Genomic DNA, 19,766 nt, shown 5'->3' on the forward strand with positions numbered 1-19,766 from the left:
ATGAAAGGCATAGGAGATTAGGACAATCACCATCGATCCAGAAACTTCAGCTCTTTCTTGGTTAGAACAACTGATGGCATGCTTACACACCTGTCCTCTGCACGAGCAATACTTGCCGCCTCGATTATCTCCCTAACACACTGATCATTGTGTCGAGCAACGATTGCGCTTTTTTGGAACGCAGGCGCGCAAGATTTTCTGCGGCGACGTGCAGACTCATTGCCACAATTACGACAGTGCGTGCTAAGGTGGCCCTGGTCACCATCATTTACATTCTTGTTGTGTTCTTTCAATCTGGTATTTATGCACCTGCCGGTTTGACCAATGTATTCGCGTCCGCAGGACAACGGAACGCGATATATGACACCATCGTCGCAAGTGACAAACTGATTCTGGTGTCTAATCATGCAACACATGTTAGATATGAACCAACTAGCCCGCCAAGCAACCATTCTGGAAAGTCGTTTTGTTATATTTCGTGTCTCTTGTTACGCGCTTCGCCGAGCTTAAAATAAATTTTGGTCGCTAGTCAGCGCCTGTTCTTTGTTGCTTATTTGTGCCCATTGCTTCCGTCGGTGTGCGCCTCGAATTGTTTTATGCAAAATGTCGACCTTATTAGATTTCTGCAGAGTAGGTTCTTTATGAAACAAAACCACTTGCGTATGCGTCCCGACTGGCTATCGCAATCATTAAGTGAATAATCACACGAAATACATATAAAGGCTTGCTTTAACTAAGCCTTGCTTTAACGGGCGTGTCTGCATGGTGCAGCTCTCGCGTGTCTTATTCGCAACCCGAGGGTCCCAGGGCCAGCGGTTTCCGATGCGCCGCTGGTGTGGCTGGCGCCATCTATGGGCGCCTCTTCTAATCGACGAGTCCTAACTTTTCCGTCACGCCAACACCGACATCGCCTTTTCTGAGGCAGGAGGCCTTTGCGCTTTTACGTAATAGTCATATGTGTAACTTCATCTTATATTGATTTGAACAGCAGAAGTAAGCAATGAAGCGGCAGACGTTGCTGCTATAAATTTGCTCTTGACCGAGTGCGGGAAGAAAATAAATCCGATAAAGTTTTTTACTTGGAGCGATGCCGACTTTATATTTGTGACCTATACCATACCACTCAATAAATTCATACCGAACGGACTCATGATGAAATGTTAAGTGAAAAATACACCTGCTTTGCAAGTTTACGACGTGATAGAATTGATATAAGGGCCAAGTTAGATTTGACGGTAGTTACGCTGCATCGACCCCGATATTAGAAACGATAAAGCTCGCTCTATTGTTTCGCGTTTTTTTGAAATGATGAATTATATATTTAACGCCGTAACAATCTATTAAGCAGGATCGAAGCAACCCAGGGACGCTTATCTGGCTTCGCTGTTACACTTACCGTTGAGAGGAAGCCGGAGACGCTGCATCCCACGGAGCGGCGCCAGCGGAAGTCGTGGCGGATGTACTCTCCGCGGAACATGACGTCGTGCGAGGCGATGACGAACAGGTAGACGCCCATGATGAGGTCGGCCAGCGCCAGGTTCTTGATGTAGAACGAGTGCACCGCATTGGGCTCGCGTAGCACAAGCCGCCCCACAAGCACCAGCAGGTTTCCAAGGCAGGCGACCAGCGCCACAACCCAAACGGCGACGCGCAGCACGACGCTGTCCAACAGGTGCGCCAGGCTGCTGATGCCGTCGCCGCGGGGCTCACACACGCGAACGTGGAGGGCGGACGAGCACAGGCTGAACTCGCTGAAGTAGCTGTGAGGGATTACAAGGGTGTCTAGCTCTCGTGATTTGACGAACAACCCGTTAAAGCGCATTTGCATGCAAGCCGCTTCGGCACACTTAATTAGAGCGAGGCGCAGCAGACAACACCGTTACGAGGTGAGAGCCGCGAGCACTTTTCGGTCGTTGTCCGGTACAATGAATTGTATTTGTTGCGCCTTCTTTTAATTAAGCGTTAAGCGCCAATTAGCCTGGTAAAATAGCTTACTAGTTAGGCACGTCGCCAGGATATTTTGGCAAACAAACGGGGGCTTAATAATTTGCGTTTTATAGAGAAGGGAGGCTCTTCGCGAAGTATGCTTTAGGATGGAGCTGCAGAGAGGATTAGAATTAGGAAGACTGGCCCGCGTTTCACGCTCGTCGACCCATTGGCTGTGTGACCAGAGCACCACTGTTCGATAACGGTTACCCCGTGGTACATACTGTTGGAACATTTTTCTTTCTGCATACTTCCGCTTCTGTCATGCCTTCTGCGCAAGTAGTTTTGAGCCATTTCGTCATCTCCTAATTGTCGGAATAAAGAGGCAAGCTTCTAATGATCACAGTACAAAAATAATTATTATATACCGCGATAAAGGTGGAGATGCTCACGAATTTTTTTATGATCTAGCTCCTCTTGTGTTGCGAAAAATATCAATTTCGCTGCAAATTTATATCTCAACGGAAGCTTTTGGCGGGGCACAAGAAGGTGGCATAAACGCCTGTCTTGTGGCTCACAGGTGCTGTGCGCTAGTAATTTATATCGTTGGTTATGATCCTACCCAATATGTGAACATTTATTACATTGAAGGAAACTATCGAATGTAAATCGGCAGGCTTCAGTTATAAAAGGCGTAGGAATTTCCGCAATATTACGCGGAAGAAACTAAATTGATTTCATTTGTTTTTATTGCAGTGAAATACGACCTTTGCCGTAAAGATTAAATAACACGGTTGAACGCAGTAACGAAATAAACAAGCATCCGTGTACACTTTCTTATGTATAAGCGGTCAAGTGGGCTACTAAACTTAGGTTAGCATCACTCTGTTTCTCCGGACAAATGTGGACAGGGGTTTTATCGATCCCAGTAAGACTCTGAGGCACTCCTGAAAATGAAGTTCTGCTGCGGTTTGCTCAGGTAGTGGGCAGGGCACGGAGCGAATCTTTGCTGGCGCATAAAGTCGTGCCCTCCATGGTTAGTTCGCTCTTTAGGCATACACCATTATTTCTGTGCAACTAATATACCCACACAATAAAGATTATTGTCAGGAGGATCCCCCGGCAGTTTTTATTCAAGAGAATTCTAGTGCAACATGTATTATTTAGCCAATGACATTATGTGTTTTATAAATAAGAAACTTGAAACTTCAATATAGCGTCACAGTTACCGCATGGCATCTAACGCATGAGCTGACGTGGGTAAATTTGAAAGTCAGCCAAATGGCGAAGACAAAGGAATTTTTCTAATTACCGAAACAGCAGAATGCTGTAAAACATCATGATATATGCGCGCGTACGGAAGAACTTGGATTATTTTAAATCGCCGAAATATGTTCTTACCAATTTTAGCTTACAATATTTACTCTATTAGCCAGAAGTATGTATGTATGAGACTTCGTGGCATGTCTGAAAGGTGTTTAATTACTTTGAATGTCTATTATTCTGCTGAGGACACCTTTGCTCCAAAAAGCTTTCGGTGCGGACTTTTCGGTATTTTGCATTATGAGATGTCTTTATTTTTACGTGGTGGCACATTGTGTGGCACATGGTATTTTCACTGTGGCTAATAAAGCCCTCAAACCTCCTCATGAACATTTCAAGGTTATACAAGTACACAATCAGGAGTGGTAAACGCATTATAAAGGTGTTTACGTCTCTAGCTATTTGCTTTATCCTACTACAACAGGTATGTGTCACCGTCTTTTCTGCGTTCCTTAGAGGTTAGGTTTTCGTAGCCTCGGCGATATTTTTGCGTGAACTAATCTCTCTGAGCACTTCTAAGGAACCTAAAACTAGCGGCAACGTGGTCCTGTGGAGCTCATGGCAGAGCGTTGGTACCAAAGAAGTGAGGCACCGCATTGCACGAAACTGATCCAAGCTATTATGCTGGCCTCAAGAAGGCTATTTCTTCGTGGGTCACTGTTGAACGTTCTCTTAAAAAGATATGCCTGAGTGCAGCTTAGCTAACAATCGGTTCATCAAAAAATGACTGCTGAACGTTACTCAAAAATTGCAAGATACGCCAGGACGTCAAAGGACGTATCTTAAATCTGCTCTATCTTCGAAATATGCGTACATATTACGCACGGAGAAATAACTCTTCAAAATCAACACAATTACGATGATGCGTTCTTTTTCTATCAGGGCAGTTCTAATGTGTTAGCAATCAAAGAATATTTAGCCTGGCTGCTTTATAGTTCGCTAGCTAACTAAATGAGTGAGACGACTTTAATGAAAGCAAGTTTATGAACAGTTAAAAATCATTTAAGAAACAGGCGGGTGTACTTTTTTAGTTCCTGAACAATAATCAGCGCTGCTTTAATGTCGAAGTGCGCAACTATTCATGAATAAAAGTGCATTCGGTCGGCTGAAAGCAGAGGCGGCGGTTAGAGCTACTACGTGTATCGCTATGCCATGCCACGTATAACTCCCTCATAGCTTGACTGCAAAAAGCAATCTGTTCGTCGCAGACTGCTCTCTGATTATGTCACGCGTCGATTACAAAGGAGCGTGGATGATTTGGCTAGTTGGTAATATATGAGAGCTAGGAATACAGCACAGCGCAACTTAAGAAATAGACGAATAACATACGGGTGGTGGTGCCTCGCAATTTCTTCGTCCGTGGCTTAAGTTGCGCTGTGTTGTATTCCTAGCTGTTCTTTACAAGGAATCCGCAAATTGTCATTTTGCTGGCCGCAGCATAGCGCTTCTGATGAGAAACTGTCTCTGATAGGAGAAAAAAAGTGATTCAAACTGCCATTGGCAAAACACTAAGTCCTTCTTCTGTTCGCAATAAGCCTGTAAAAATAACAAGATTGCCGCCACCCTATCTTGGGAGATTAGTGGCAGAGACGTCTTGATCTCATTTTTGCTCTGTTTATGCTCATACCCTCGCGCTAGTACTCTTGTGAAATGAACAGAAAACAAAGTCAGGCCTGCCACGCTCCTCTGCCTGTATCTCGCGAAAAATAAAAATTCGTTTTGAGGAAAGCAAGTGACGCAGTAACTGTCAAACATATCTCGGCGCACACCCGAACCGCGCTGTATGGGAAGAGATAAAGGAGGGACTGAAAGAAGAAAAGAAGAAAGAGGTGCCGTAGTGGAGGTTTCCGGGATAATTTCGACAACTTGTGGATCTTTAACGTGCACTGACATATCACAGCACATGGACGCCTTTTGCGTTTCACCTTCATCGAAACGCGGCCGCCGCGGCCGCGTTTGCACCCGTGTACTCCGGCTCAGTAGATGATCGCGTTAACCACTGAGCCACGTGGCTGGTCTGCATCACGCGATAGTTCTAATTTTCTAGGTTATTAATATATTATTTCATTATCAGGATAGTTTTGGGACAATATTAAGTTGATCATTTCTCGCTTTTTGAATTGCATACAATCCATTTTTCTCTCAAAGCCCATAGGTGGTCCTTCGATAAGCAGCAAGACGTCTTTCACACATTCGTCATTTCATTTCAAATTTTCTCGGTCTCTGTCTAAGTGCAAACACACTGATTGCGTTCTTCTGACGCTTGCGGGCCATCACGTCTGCATTTTGTGCTGTCGACACCGCGAGAAATGATGTTCTGCAACGAGTGCTGAAGTGCTTGACAATTGTTTTAGAAAGTAGAGGGGTAAGTCAGCTGCAGTTTTTTGCACGAAACTTGTAGCTTCTCTGGGTTCTTTATGCTTGTCTCAATTTTTTAATTTTTTTTCACAAGATTATGTGACTTCGTTCTAGCACGTCAGAATTTAGACGTCGAATGAAACATTATGAGACATCATGTGATGTTTAAAATGAGACGTAATGACAGCTTCGTTCACTATAATCTTCACTGTTAGATTTTTTATAATGAAAAAAAAGTTCAAGACAACTGTGTCGTGAAAACTCTCATGAAGGAGTCCAAGATAAAGATACCACACCTTCACGACACCGTAAGTAATAATAAGATTTTCTCCTACACCTCGCGCCCGCCAACGTCACGTGACTTCGAAGTTCCTCTTATGAGACGGCTTGTTACAGCATTGATACTAAAGGAAAGTAGCTATGACGCCCATGAGTAAAGTTATCAGCGCCACTGCTGCCTCAGGTTTATTTATTGCAAAGCATTATTCGTCACCACTAGAAATGGGCTCAATACGTTCCTCAAAGCATTCACAGAACTCCATTTTGTCAATATCGGTGCTCTGTCAGGGCTTTTAAAACAGCATGCAACTTAGGTACACCTATTCCTTGCTGGAGCCAAATCGGCTGCTTGTCCCACAAGGTACGAACAACCAAACGCCAGATGTCAGTCTTTCATTTGCTCTAACAAAGCTTAGGATATCGGGCCAAGCATACTAAACCGAGCTGGGCCACAAACCGTGCCCGCTTTTACCCCTCTACCTTCTAGGTATAACGAACGCCTCAAGTTTCAGCGTCTTCAGAGGAGACACTTCCCTCCACCTCATAGGAAATTAGACACCCTAGATGCCGTCTCTTGGCGGAAGATACAGACGAACACATTTCCAAACCTCCATAAACTACATCTCATACACCCAACAATATACTCCAGCACCTGTCCCTGATGCCAGGCCCGCCCTACATTCTTCCACATTTCATGAGGATGTGGGGCCAAACCAAAAACTCTACAGACGAAAAACACGTCTTTTGAGCGGTGGGAGGCGCTGCTGACCAGAGATTACCTGGAGGACCAACAGGCCCTCATACAAAAGGCCCGCCGGTCAGCTCAAGCCAGTGGAGCCCTGGAATGAGGGCCCCAGCCGTAAGCTCGCCCAACTCCCCTTCACTTCAATAAAGTTTTTTCTCCTCCTCCACCTCCTGTTCAAAGCGATAAAAGCCGCGTGCCGGCCGCTTTGAACACCAAGAACAATTATTACAAGCCTTCGCAGTAATATGATTTATGCATCAGCTTGTGGAAAGGGTGCGTAGGTACATATCTTAATGCTTTATTGCCTGGAAAATTTCTGGCGAATCTGAACAGAGTGCGCGGGCTGATCTGTTTAAGTGTTTTTAAGAAGACTGATGATGCGGAAAAACGCGTTGGACCTTCGTCACAGAATTTACCGATAAAATTTAGGTGCACTCTTTCCTGACGTACGGAACAGCAGGACGCCTGTAGAGCATATTTGAAAATAAGCGACATCCGAACATGCGCCACATTTTGCGGCTTAGGCGACCTCAGTGCTTTCCCACCACGGCCTCAGTGATGTGGCAGTACTGAAGCTGTACTCCGGCAGTGCATTGAACAAGCTCGACACGATTAATCATTTACGTGATGTTGAAAACTTTACTAGGCGATCTGTATGGTACGCTGGGTGTAATTTCTTGGTGCTTCACCTGGGCTTATTAGATGAGACAGTGAAGGAGAGCTCAAAAATATTTCCATGGGGTTCTTTCAGCAGCACTGGCATCGCAAAACACATAGAGCGCATTTCGCCTCAATTGAAACTGAGCTCCTCTTTCGCGGATTTCATTCGACAATTTTCGGCTTACCTACCGAACTCCAAAGCAACTTAGCTACTACGTCAGGTCCCACAACAAATAAATACGCGCAGGGCTACTTACATGTGAGTGATATTCCGGAGAGATGCGAACAGAGCTTGGGAGGCCGTACGAAAAACGTTGTTTCTTAGGTTCCTGCAAAAAAAAATTAACGAATAGAAGGCAAACATTGCCACGATGTGCCTGAGCATGACCACAGAAACTTAAGTTAAAACTGAGTTACGTGCCATAGAACGTGAGATTATTCGCGTAGCGCTCGAACCAAGCACTCCGGTCTCGTGGGTATTTTGGTGCAAGGTTTGTAACAGGGTGATGACGAACGAATTCCAAACCATAGCTTTCCAGGAAACCACGAGGATTACAAGGATACTGATAATCTATAAGTAATACTGGATCTAACAGGGTACGTAGCGCCCCCACAATGCAATCATCCTCGTTTATGAATTTGGAGGGAGTTACGTTTGTCGATGTGTCTGGCCAACACTGGCTACAACAAATTCATTTTACATTCTTTCTGCCACGCGTAAAGAAAAGCTTTTTGCCTATAATGGCGCTGGCGAATGTGAGGAAACCTGTGTACAATTGCAAAAGCAGGAAGATCGTTGCGCAGTCACGTGTGACAAAACATTACTCTTGCTGTTGTACTTGAAATTTGTCGCATATTGACCAGCAACACTCCTACCGTCTTTCTGCCCTAAATCTGCGACCGCGCAGTAAGACGTCCGCAGAGTTTCCATCAACCCGTCAGCTTATTATTCAATATATAACCCATTTCCCATGCGAAGTATACAAAAAAATTAGTTTGCAAACAGAAAAAAGGTGCTAACCAGTAACATGACAAACGCTACTGCTCCCTTAATTTGCAAGTTGAAGGGGCAATAACATGCATACCTGGAAGTAATAAAAGTCTCCATTCCCAGAACCTAACACAACGAAACCATGCCGCATGCGCTGCAGAATGTCCACTACGCAGTGCAGAATAGTGTGCATGCCATAAGTAGTATGCTAAGTTCTTTAGCACATACAGCAGAGCTCCGAATGTTTGAAAATTCGGAGGTCTTGTTTCGGTGTATATTTAAGAACTCCGTGCTGGATTTCCTTTGGTGAACAATATTTGCTTTGAATGGATGACCAGTTATGTTTCGTTGATAAAATGTGGTATTCCTGCTTGGTCGAAAGCCATCTACTGTTGATCTTGGCCATTCAAGCTCGCCATTCGATACCAGTAATTAAAGCAGAAATTGTCGATAATTCCTGAGAAAGCACTAATATCACTGCCTAACTACCATAAAAACGATCTTGTAACAAAAACATCAAAAAGTGAATGATAAGAAAGTAAATACTAGCGGTTTCAGCATAGCTAAGCGCGGAATATCGTGCAGTAACACTAGTTACGTTGCGCACTTAAGGTCCTGCGATGCTGAAATCATTTGACCTAAAGGCATTTATCATAAATGCATTTTGCCTAAAGGCTTCATAGCGATAAGCCATTGCCCAAAAGACATTTATCAAGAAGGCATTCACCCTAAAGCATCAGACCTAAAGGCCTCTACCACAAAGGCATTTCACCTAATGGTTTTTCTCTCAAGGCATTTATATTGAAGGTCTTCATCCAGGTGAAAGCCCGCCAGGTATACTCCATGCAGGTCGCCAAAACCAGGTGGGCAGGTAGGCTACTTGCCACAAAGCAAGCTTCAGGTGCGGTATCCGGAACCGGATGCCTTTTCGTGAATCTTGTAAATGGTTTTCAGTGTCCTAACATGCAGTAGAGACACCAAATTAACCAAATAACTGCATTAAGCGGGTGACGAGAATGATGAGCGGTGCGCAAGCAGATGACATTTGTTGATGTGGAGCTTCTCGGTCTGCAATGGCATTTGAGGTAGCGGAGCGATGGCTCAAGATGCACAAAAGTGCCACTTATTCTAACCCTACATCTTCTCACCAGCTCCTTTTTAAATTATCTCGAGTGACTTAGTGTAAGACCTAGTAGATAGCCGTCTAGCTGTAGTGCATATCAAGAATACTGAACTTTCTCAGCTAAAACCGATATTTCAAAAAGTGAAGTCGGCGCACTTTTATGTTTTTTTTTCGGTTTTAACCCAGAAATCCAACCCCTAATTATTGCCGATAGGAAAACGCCTGCAAGACATGGCTAAATTGTTTGTGTGGTTCTGTGTAAATCATTTTTGCATTTTGAAGTTTCTTTTTTTTCGATAGCATAGCCAACCCTAGAGAACACAAGGAGCACTCAGCTCCGCTAAAAAATTTCATATGCCTTTTTGCGATGTCGAAGTGGCAGGAGTCCCGTGTACAGTGAACAAGACATGGCTAGACTTTTCGTGTGGTTCTGTGTAAAACATTTTTACCATTTTGAAGTTTCTTTTTTTGGATATCATAGCCCAACCTAGAGAACCCAAGGAGCACTCAGCTCCGCTAGAAAATTTCATGCACCTTTTCACGATGTCGAAGTGACAGGAGTCCGGTGTACACTGCTGTGACATTCCTTGTGTGCTACGAGGTACATTCCTTGTGTGTGCTACGAGGTTCCACGTTCGACGGCGCGGCGTAGACGGAGACCCAGATGACAGGCATCATCAATTACCCAGCCATGCTCGTTGAGAGTGACAACCAGAACGAAGGGGTTTAAGCCCAACCGGACCCAACCGGACCCGCCGCCGCCGCCGCGGGGAAACAGGCTTTATCCTCCCCAATTTGCGTGGCCGTTCCAGGTGCGGCCCTCCCGGGCACATTCCAGGACAAGGGAACTGTCAGCGGGCCAGAGCGCGCCGTACCACAGCCGACGCTATGCGCTACCGCGAAGACAACATTCTTTCCCTCGGACTCAACACGTGAGGGGGGCGAGACAATAAGTGCGGTGGTATGTTTGTGCGCCCAAGTGAAAGCCCTAGCCCCCCCTCCTTCCCCTCCGGCGTGGGCGTCCTCACCCTAGGGAGTGTGGAGAAGAGGATATAAAAATCGAGAAGCAGTACGGAAGAGACGCTCAGGACGACATCGTTCGCCAAGAGGGCCTTCAGCGCCGAAGCCCGACGGCGTGCAGCTTCTGCCAGCAACCGCTCGAGCCCAACTCCGGAGCCACTCCATCGCCCCCATGAAGTCGTCGGCACGTAAGCTCGGACGCCCCAGCCTCTGATGTATAATCTTAATCATGTGTAATTATTGATTATACCTGTTTGTTTAAACTGAGCCACACGGTGTCTCTTTGCCTCTCCGTCCCGTGTGGACCTGCGCATTATGGGGGTCATCACACTGCACAAGACATGTATAAATTCTTTGTGTGGTTCTGTGTCAAACATTTTTGCCAATTTGCACTTTTTTTTTGGATACCATAGCCCAGCCTAGAGAACCCAGGCAGCACTCAACTCCGCCAAAGAATTTTGTATGCCTTTTTACAATGTCGAAGTGACAGGAGGCGGGTGTACTGCACACAAAAGTTAGTAACTATCAAATCAGCGGTGTACCTAAAATTATCTCTTTGGAACTGCGTTTTCATCCTGTGGCTCCACGTCCTAACCATGGTGGGTAAGAAAAAGTGAACTGCTACGCAATTTTCAAGCGTCATTTGTGGAATAGTGTGTTCTCGCACCTGCGGAAAAAAGCGTCCAAACTGGACGGCTAATTTGAGTTTTGAACAGGACGTTCAAGCTAGCGTCTTACAGTGATTATTGAATATACCTGTTTGTTTAAACTGAGCCATACGGTGTCTCTTTGCCTCTCCGTCCCGTGTGGACCTGCGCATTATGGGGGTCATCACACTGGTGTCAGAAGTGGGGTCTCAAAAGCAAATGTCCTCTGAATGCTGCGACATTCATGACTTCAAAATTGTAATCAAAAGGGAATCACGGGACTGATTGTGGGACTCTTACCCCCATTTGAGAGGCTTGAGGCACCGGAGGGCTTGAAAAAAAAATGTCTTTATCTGAGGGAGCTCCCACTCCACAGCCGTCGCTAGGAGCAAGCATGCTGGCATTAGGAAGCGTCATTCCGACGTTTACGGGAGATAAGACAGGGGTTCCAATCTGCGATTTCTTTTCCATGCTAGAAGAGATTGGGAAAATGGGGGGATGGTCCGATGCTCAAATGCTAGGAATGGCGAGGTGTAAGATGGCAGGAGCTGCTCATGATTTTGCATGGCGAGACGAAAAAGTAAAATCCACAAAATCATTTGCGGAATTTAAGAAGCTCGCGTTTGAGCATTTTGACACTGAACCACGTCACGTGCGAGTACAGAGGTTCCGTGACGCCGGACAGATGGTAGGGGAGGACGTGCGAACGTTTCCGTCGCGGCTTCAGCGCTTAGCGCGCGATACGTTAAGCAGGGAGGAGGAAGGAGACCAGCTTAAGAAGAAATACGCGGAGGATATACTTAAAGAGGAAATGACCGCTTTGTTCGTGGCTGGTCTGCAAGACCCCGTGCGCCGGTTCGTGCTCTCGCGCAAGCCGAGCAATTTCGACCAAGCCGTAAAGGCCGCATTGGATGAGGAACAAAATGAGGCGTTAACGACAGCCGCAGCGAGAGTACGCGTCATAGAGAGAGCGGTGCTCAACCCTGAGGTTGCTCTCTTGACAGAGCGGTTAGATCGCTTAGAACAGCTGCTATCTCAGCAGGTAGAATGCCAGGTTGAAGCGCGCGCTCAACAGCGCCCATTCGCTGGAAACCGGAGACCGCCACAAAGCTACAGGCGCGGTATGCGAGATTTTGAAGAAATCGTATGCTTCGCTTGCCAGGGTCGCGGACACATCGCCAGGTTCTGCCAAAACGTGCGCCGTGGGGAGCCACAAAGAGAAGCAGGCGAGACACGCCCTAAGCAAGCCTACAGCGGGGCTCCAGATACAGAGACAAAAAACTAGTTAGTCCTCCCCAGCCTGAGGAGCGTGGGGAGGGAGCAGTAGATGATGAGGTGGTGGTAGTTTGTGTGGCCGACGAGGCATGCCCTGTTGTGCGTTGCAAGTTAAATGGTTGTTGTATGGAATTGTTGATAGATACGGGGTCAAAGGTGACATTGCTTAAGGAGAGCAGTTTTAACACGCTTCGAAGGAAGGGGGACCGCGAGGTGTTGGAAGCGTCTGGTGGTATGGCAACCAAATTTGTAGGCATAACGGGGGATCCTCTTGGCATAAGTGGACTCTACCGGTTACACTTCTCTCTCGGCGGAATTGCATTGGAGCACCCCTGCTACGTATGCCCGGACACGGTGTCTCTGCCAAACGGAGTGTCAGGTATATTAGGGCAGGATTTTTTGAGAAAAGGGAAGGTAGTAGTCTCATTCTCTGAGGAAGAGGTTAATGCGGGCAGCTCAAAAGTTCCGTTTTTGAACAGGAGAGGGGCTGAGATTCGCATTACCGATATTGACACCCGTCAAACAGTGGGATCATTGGAGAAGGTATATTCGCGGGTTGCCGTCCGGCTGGTCGAGGAGGCGGTCGTCCTTCCTTGGTCGGAGCACATTTTGTACGCGTTTGTGCCTTCAGATGTAGAGAGCGGCGCCGTGGGAGTGCTTGAGCCGGTCGACTCTCTCAGCAATGGCCTGAAGGCAGCCGCGTGCCTCGTGACAGTTAATGACGCCCACAGAGTGCCCCTACGGGTGGTTAACTGTAGCCAGCAGCCACTGAGCCTTCCCAAGAACAAAACATTGGCTTTCTTCACCTCTGCGATAGAGCAACGTGAGCCCACCGATACGGTACTCGCAACTGTAGAGCATGCTAGTCCTTCGGCTGCTCCAAAGGTGTCGTTCGATCTTTCTCACGTAAAATCCAGGGAGAGGGAGGCTCTGGCTGGTTTGCTGAACGACTACTCGGAGGTATTCGCCGCGTCCAACCTGGATTTGGGCTGCTGTGGCGTTATAAAGCACAGGATAGAAACCGGCACTTCATCGCCCGTTTACCAGCGTGCGTACAGGATTCCTTACTCCCAACGTGAGGAGATGGAGCGGCAGGTGCAGGACCTGATTGATCGCGGCATTGTCGAACACTCAGTCACCCTGGGGAGCACCAGCACTATTGGTGGAAAAGCCAGATGGCTCGTATCGATTGGTAGTGGACTACCGCAAACTAAATGCCGTAACTCGCATCGATCCATACCCCATCCCCAATATACAGGAGACGCTTTCTCAGCTGGGCTCTGCCAGGTACTTCACGGTAGTGGACATGGCGGCGGGATTCTGGCAGACAGCAATGGATCCGGCAGATGCCGAGAAAACGGCATTCAACACGCCCTCAGGGCACTATGAATGGAAAAGAATGCCGATGGGTCTGGCCCACAGCCCTGCTGTCTGGCAGAGAACCGCTGATGTTATCCTGGCAGGTCTTCTGGGGAGGCTGTGCTTCGTGTATATGGATGACATTATCATATACAGTGACAGTTTTGAGAACCATTTGCGCGATATTGAGCAGGTTTTGGTGCGATTAAGAGGAGCGGGTCTCAAGCTGAAGCCCTCTAAGTGCCAATTCCTCAAAAACGAGGTGAAATACCTCGGGCACGTTGTTTCAGCTGACGGCGTGCGACCGGACCCTGAGAAACTAAGGTGTGTCTCAGATTTTCCATCCCCGACTAGCGTCCGCCAGGTCCGGCAGTTTCTCGGCCTGATCGGTTACTACCGAAGGCACATAGAGGAGTTCGCCAAGCTCGCTAAGCCGCTCACCGCCTTAACAGCCAAAAATGTCGCCTTTCGCTGGGACGAAAACGCGGAGAATGCTTTTGGGGCCCTGAAAAGGAAGCTAATGAGTGCACCGCTGTTGCGCCACCCGGATTTTAATTTGCCCTTCGTTATGGCCACAGATGCGTCAAAGTTCGCAGTTCGTGCCGTGCTCTCTCAGGTTATCGAGGGCAAAGAACATCCCGTTGCTTTTGCTAGCCGACAGCTGAGCCCCACAGAGCAAAAGTACGGAGCTACGGAAAGGGAGTGCCTCGCCGTTGTCTGGGCAGTAAAGCACTTCAGATGCTACCTTTACGGCCGCAAATTCAAGCTAGTCACAGACTGCCATCCTCTGAAATGGGTGATGAGTGTCTGGGACCCTAGCTCGCGACTCGCTAGATGGAATCTACACCTGCAGGAATACTGCTTTGAAGTTGAGCACAAGTCAGGAAAGACGCATCTGAATGCTGATGCACTCAGCCGCACAGCTGCCGTGGCAGCTATAGATGAGTTTGTCCCCGTAGTCGACCCCGCCGAATTACGCACAGAGCAGTGCAAAGATCCTGACCTGAAGCGAATAATCGAAAGCTTAGAGGGCGCACCGTCTCACCCCGAACAGCTAGATTATTTCATTGGCAAAGACGGCACCCTGTGTCGGCGCACGAGGCCAACCAGGAAAGGGAGACCAGAGAAAACCGCTTGGGAGAGAGTCGTCATACCTCGGTCGTGGACAGAAAGGGTTCTTCGCGCGTTTCACGATGCGCCATGCGCCGGTCATTTTGGCGTAGCGAAGACACGCAGGCGTGTGGAGCGTTTGTACTTTTGGAGTGGCATGCGACAGGATGTTAGAGACTACTGTGCGAAGTGTCATTCCTGTCTCGAAAGAAAAACACCCAAGGGACGAAGACCAGCTCCAATTCAGCCGTTCCCTGAGGTTTCGGCTCCCTTCGAGCGGACAGGTATGGACATAATGGGCCCATTGCCCACGACCACTTCCGGAAACAAGTACATTTTAGTATTTGTCGATCACCTTTCACAATACGCGGAAGCGGTAGCACTCCCAGATCAGAAGGCAGACACGGTTGCAAGAGCATTTGTCGAACAGATCGTGCTCCGACATGGACCCCCGAGGCAACTCTTGACAGATCGGGGAACGAACTTCGTGTCGCAGCTAATGAGGAGAGTTTGCGAGCTGCTTAAGATCGCTAAGAAGCAGACAACACCGTACCATCCGGCTTGCAACGGCGCGGTGGAGCGACTGAACCAAACCGTGGCCGGGTTCCGGTCGCATTTTGTTTCGCGCGACCAGCGGGACTGGGACTTGTGGCTCCCGTATGCAATGTTTGCCTACAATTCCGCAGCACACGAGAGCACGGGCGAATCGCCATTCTTTCTTCTCTACGGCCGAGACCCGGACCAGCCTAGTGAAGTGCCAGAGGGCCCCCGTCGTGTCCCATACGCTTCACTGGACGACTATAAGGTGGAGCTAGAATCGCGCTTGCAAGTGGCGAGGGACATCGCAAAGGAGGCCTTAAAGAAAGCGGCGAAGCGCAGGAAGGAGGTGCACGATCGCAGTGCTAGAGACGCGCCGTTTAATGTGGGGGACAGCGTGTACATTGAAAACTGCCAAAGGCAGATTGGGCTAGCTCGTAAGTTCCAGACGAAGTGGAGAGGACCGTGCGAGGTTGTCGAGAAGCTTTCTCCGGTAAACTTCAGAGTCCGAGACGTGAACCGGCGCTTGATAAGGATACACGCAAATCGCCTCAAGTCGGCACCGGTTCAGTATTCACGAAATGAGGAAAGGGAAAGCGCGGATTTTGATGGGGACAGAAGTGAAGCGGAGCGCGCAGATAGTTCGCAAGAAACGCCCTCTCCTGCATTTGTTCGGCAGGCACCAGAGGTGACGGCCGGAATGCCACCGGATTTACTTCATGCATTGCTAGAAGAAGAAGCGCGCGAGGTTGCCGCGCAGATAACGCCAGGAGAGGCTCCTGCCACGAGCCCTCGCGAGTCCCAAAGCAGACAAAGGGTCAGACTTACTTAGTATGACTCATGAAGGCCGATATCCGCTGCGAAATCGGAAAGCTAAGTCGGACTAATGGTGTAAACAGAGCGGAGTTGTGAACTGGTCAGAATTGTGTAATGCCGCAGCTCATAACATTGCTATATGCGTATGTGTTAAGTTATCGGAGTTAGTAGTTAAACCTTTCTGTCATTAAGTAACACCTTCACAGGAGAGCATGCGGAGCGCATGCAGAACCTGCCCTACTTCCTTTCGTTATCTATATTTTTGTCTGTGCCGTGATCGTGCTAGAAGTGGGAGCTCCTTTGTAACTGTGGTAAATTTATTTCGTCCAGTTTGGACTAGAAAGGAGAGGCTTGGGTGCTGAGTTTCATGTTTATCTGTAAAAGAAGATCAGTGCTGCCCCTGGAGACGCCAGTTATGACAGCGGAGGCATATGGTGTTGTGCAGTGGTGTTGAGTGCAGCGAAAAGTGTTTTGTCGGACGCACTGTGCGAGGCGATTCAGAAAGACAAGGGGAGCTGCAGGGACTCAAATGTTCGGAGAACATTCTTCTGGAGGGTGAGCGAGTGTGACATTCCTTGTGTGCTACGAGGTACATTCCTTGTGTGTGCTACGAGGTACATTCCTTGTGTGTGCTACGAGGTTCCACGTTCGACGGCGCGGCGTAGACGGAGACCCAGATGACAGGCATCATCAATTACCCAGCCATGCTCGTTGAGAGTGACAACCAGAACGAAGGGGTTTAAGCCGAACCGGACCCAACCGGACCCGCCGCCGCCGCCGCGGGGAAACAGGCTTTATCCTCCCCAATTTGCGTGGCCGTTCCAGGTGCGGCCCTCCCGGGCACATTCCAGGACAAGGGAACTGTCAGCGGGCCAGAGCGCGCCGTACCACAGCCGACGCTATGCGCTACCGCGAAGACAACATTCTTTCCCTCGGACTCAACACGTGAGGGGGGCGAGACAATAAGTGCGGTGGTATGTTTGTGCGCCCAAGTGAAAGCCCTAGCCCCCCCCTCCTTCCCCTCCGGCGTGGGCGTCCTCACCCTAGGGAGTGTGGAGAAGAGGATATAAAAATCGAGAAGCAGTACGGAAGAGACGCTCAGGACGACATCGTTCGCCAAGAGGGCCTTCAGCGCCGAAGCCCGACGGCGTGCAGCTTCTGCCAGCAACCGCTCGAGCCCAACTCCGGAGCCACTCCATCGCCCCCATGAAGTCGTCGGCACGTAAGCTCGGACGCCCCAGCCTCTGATGTATAATCTTAATCATGTGTAATTATTGAATATACCTGTTTGTGTAAACTGAGCCATACGGTGTCTCTTTGCCTCTCCGTCCCGTGTGGACCTGCGCATTATGGGGGTCATCACACTGCACAAGACATGTATAAATTCTTTGTGTGGTTCTGTGTCAAACATTTTTGCCAATTTGCACTTTTTTTTGGATACCATAGCCCAGCCTAGAGAACCCAGGCAGCACTCAACTCCGCCAAAGAATTTTGTATGCCTTTTTACAATGTCGAAGTGACAGGAGGCGGGTGTACTGCACACAAAAGTTAGTAACTATCAAATCAGCGGTGTACCTAAAATTATCTCTTTGGAACTGCGTTTTCATCCTGTGGCTCCACGTCCTAACCATGGTGGGTAAGAAAAAGTGAACTGCTACGCAATTTTCAAGCGTCATTTGTGGAATAGTGTGTTCTCGCACCTGCGGAAAAAAGCGTCCAAACTGGACGGCTAATTTGAGTTTTGAACAGGACGTTCAAGCTAGCGTCTTACAGTGATTCGATGTTGGCGAGAGGCCAGAAGGTATCGTCGGGCATGGCGTCAATTCTGTTGCCCTCGAGGTCCCTGCGGGAAAGAACGGGACACGCACTGACATTTTTGTTGCTTCAGTGCTGGCTACGAGCGGCACACAAAGGTCATGCAGATATTTCCAAGTGCGCGGCAAAGTCACTTTGTCGTTTTGATTCATTTGGATCGAAAAGTTTTTTCTTGGAGAAAGCCACTTACAATGTTCGCAGGCTTCCTAGGTTAGTGAAAGCTCCACTGATGTCAGCTATCTTATTGTAAGCCAGGTTCCTGCATCAGCCGGAAAAAAACAAGACATATAAAAGAAAAATACTCTCATATAGTCACTTAGTGCCCCAGCCTATCTGTAATTTCATCATGGACATAGCTTTATAGGCTAGTATTATAGCAGAGTTACTATCACTGCTTCCTCGCCGTTTTTGCGACATCTATTTAAAAGTGTGAAACGTTACAAAGCGCAAAATGTACATGCTGAAGTCCGACTATTGCTACAAACCTCGGAGCACTGACGGTGGACTTAATGTTTCAAGTGCAGTTTGAATATTCAGCCGCTTTAAATTTTATATAGCACTCATATAGGCTAGAATTTCTTTCGGATCACATGTTTGCCTCCGGCTTCTCTCACCACCGGCTCTGTGTTGTAAAATTTTCCAAGCCAGCTCAGGTTACACTGAGCCCATTGGTAATGGCTTCTGCGTCGTTTTCACCTTATTTCATAACATTGCTTTCTCCAGCGTAAACTAATACATGCAGCATCGTCATTTCGCTGGCTTTCTTTGCTCTTTATCCTAACCAACATGTCACGATGTCATAATGCCACGCTATTACGCGTGAGCTGCCTTGAGCAGAGGAACCCACTCTCATGCACCTAATAACAGCCTTCTAACATGTGGAGAGCATCAGTGCAAAGCTACTGCGTTAGCCAGGAATGGTCGGGGAAAGCATGGTATGCGTAGAAATGGCATATGAAAGAGCCTGTATATAGCTTAGGTACTCGTAGCACTTTAGTGGTCACACAAAGTGCTGATAACGAAGCGCCAGTTGTGTGTCTCTCATTCCCATGGGCAGAGCTAGGATACAGGTACAAACATTTCAGGCGATTCATTAATTAGTGCGTGGAATGAGGTGAACGCGGATTCCGGTTTGTGCGGGGCCAAAGTGCTGCAGCACTTCTCGCCGCAGACTTCCTGCCGTAATCAATCCGATGGCAAACTTCTTCTGACAGTTCCATTTGGACCAATCCCGCCCTTGCTTGTGGCTGAGAGAAAGTAATTAACGTGGCCAGAGACGCACGAGGCTCTGTTCACTTCCACGAAATGTGCTTTACTGTGCCTACGCTTCCTTTTTTGTTTAGTGCATTTTGAGTACAATTTTGGGAACATTAGCTCCAATTAGCACCTCCGTGCAATTACGTTTTTTTTTTATTTAGGCCCATACCTGATTCGTATGGCTTTTTATGCAAGTTATCGTTCTTTTTTTCACATGTCAGTGACAGATTCCGTTCCCTTCTGCACATGGTATACCCGCTTGGTGTTCCACCGACACCTCATTTGCAGCACTGGTCCGGTTTAAGACTATTATCAATGTCCGGAATTTGTGGCAGCGTTAAGCAAGTGCTGCTAAGTCAAGCAGCTTATAGCAATTCAATGACAGCCACTCAGCTATTATCTACCTTTCTTACACGTCACGAATGACGTCAACCCCTTATTTTTAGAGATTCACAGCCATGCTCCGCGTGTCAGCAGCCAAGAGAACTAGTACTTGTTCCGAATTCCTGTTAATGATACTGGCCG

At 47.9% G+C, this 19,766-nt stretch overlaps 1 protein-coding gene across 2 annotated transcripts in view; it reads right to left on the reverse strand.

Annotated features, from left to right (window-relative positions):
• Window positions 1–19,766, reverse strand: part of LOC144099302 (uncharacterized) — a 231,383-nt gene that overhangs the window by 25,395 nt on the left and 186,222 nt on the right. For both annotated transcript variants that reach the window (XM_077632495.1, XM_077632496.1), the window contains exons 13-16: window positions 18,175–18,243; window positions 17,941–18,012; window positions 7,549–7,620; window positions 1,397–1,760 (exon numbers count right to left, since the gene is read on the reverse strand). In XM_077632495.1, coding sequence (XP_077488621.1) covers window positions 1,397–1,760; window positions 7,549–7,620; window positions 17,941–18,012; window positions 18,175–18,243 — 577 coding nt within the window. The remainder of the gene's footprint in view (window positions 1–1,396; window positions 1,761–7,548; window positions 7,621–17,940; window positions 18,013–18,174; window positions 18,244–19,766) is intronic.

This window comes from Amblyomma americanum, chromosome 7, assembly GCF_052857255.1.
Source record: "Amblyomma americanum isolate KBUSLIRL-KWMA chromosome 7, ASM5285725v1, whole genome shotgun sequence".
NCBI lineage: Eukaryota > Metazoa > Arthropoda > Arachnida > Ixodida > Ixodidae > Amblyomma > Amblyomma americanum.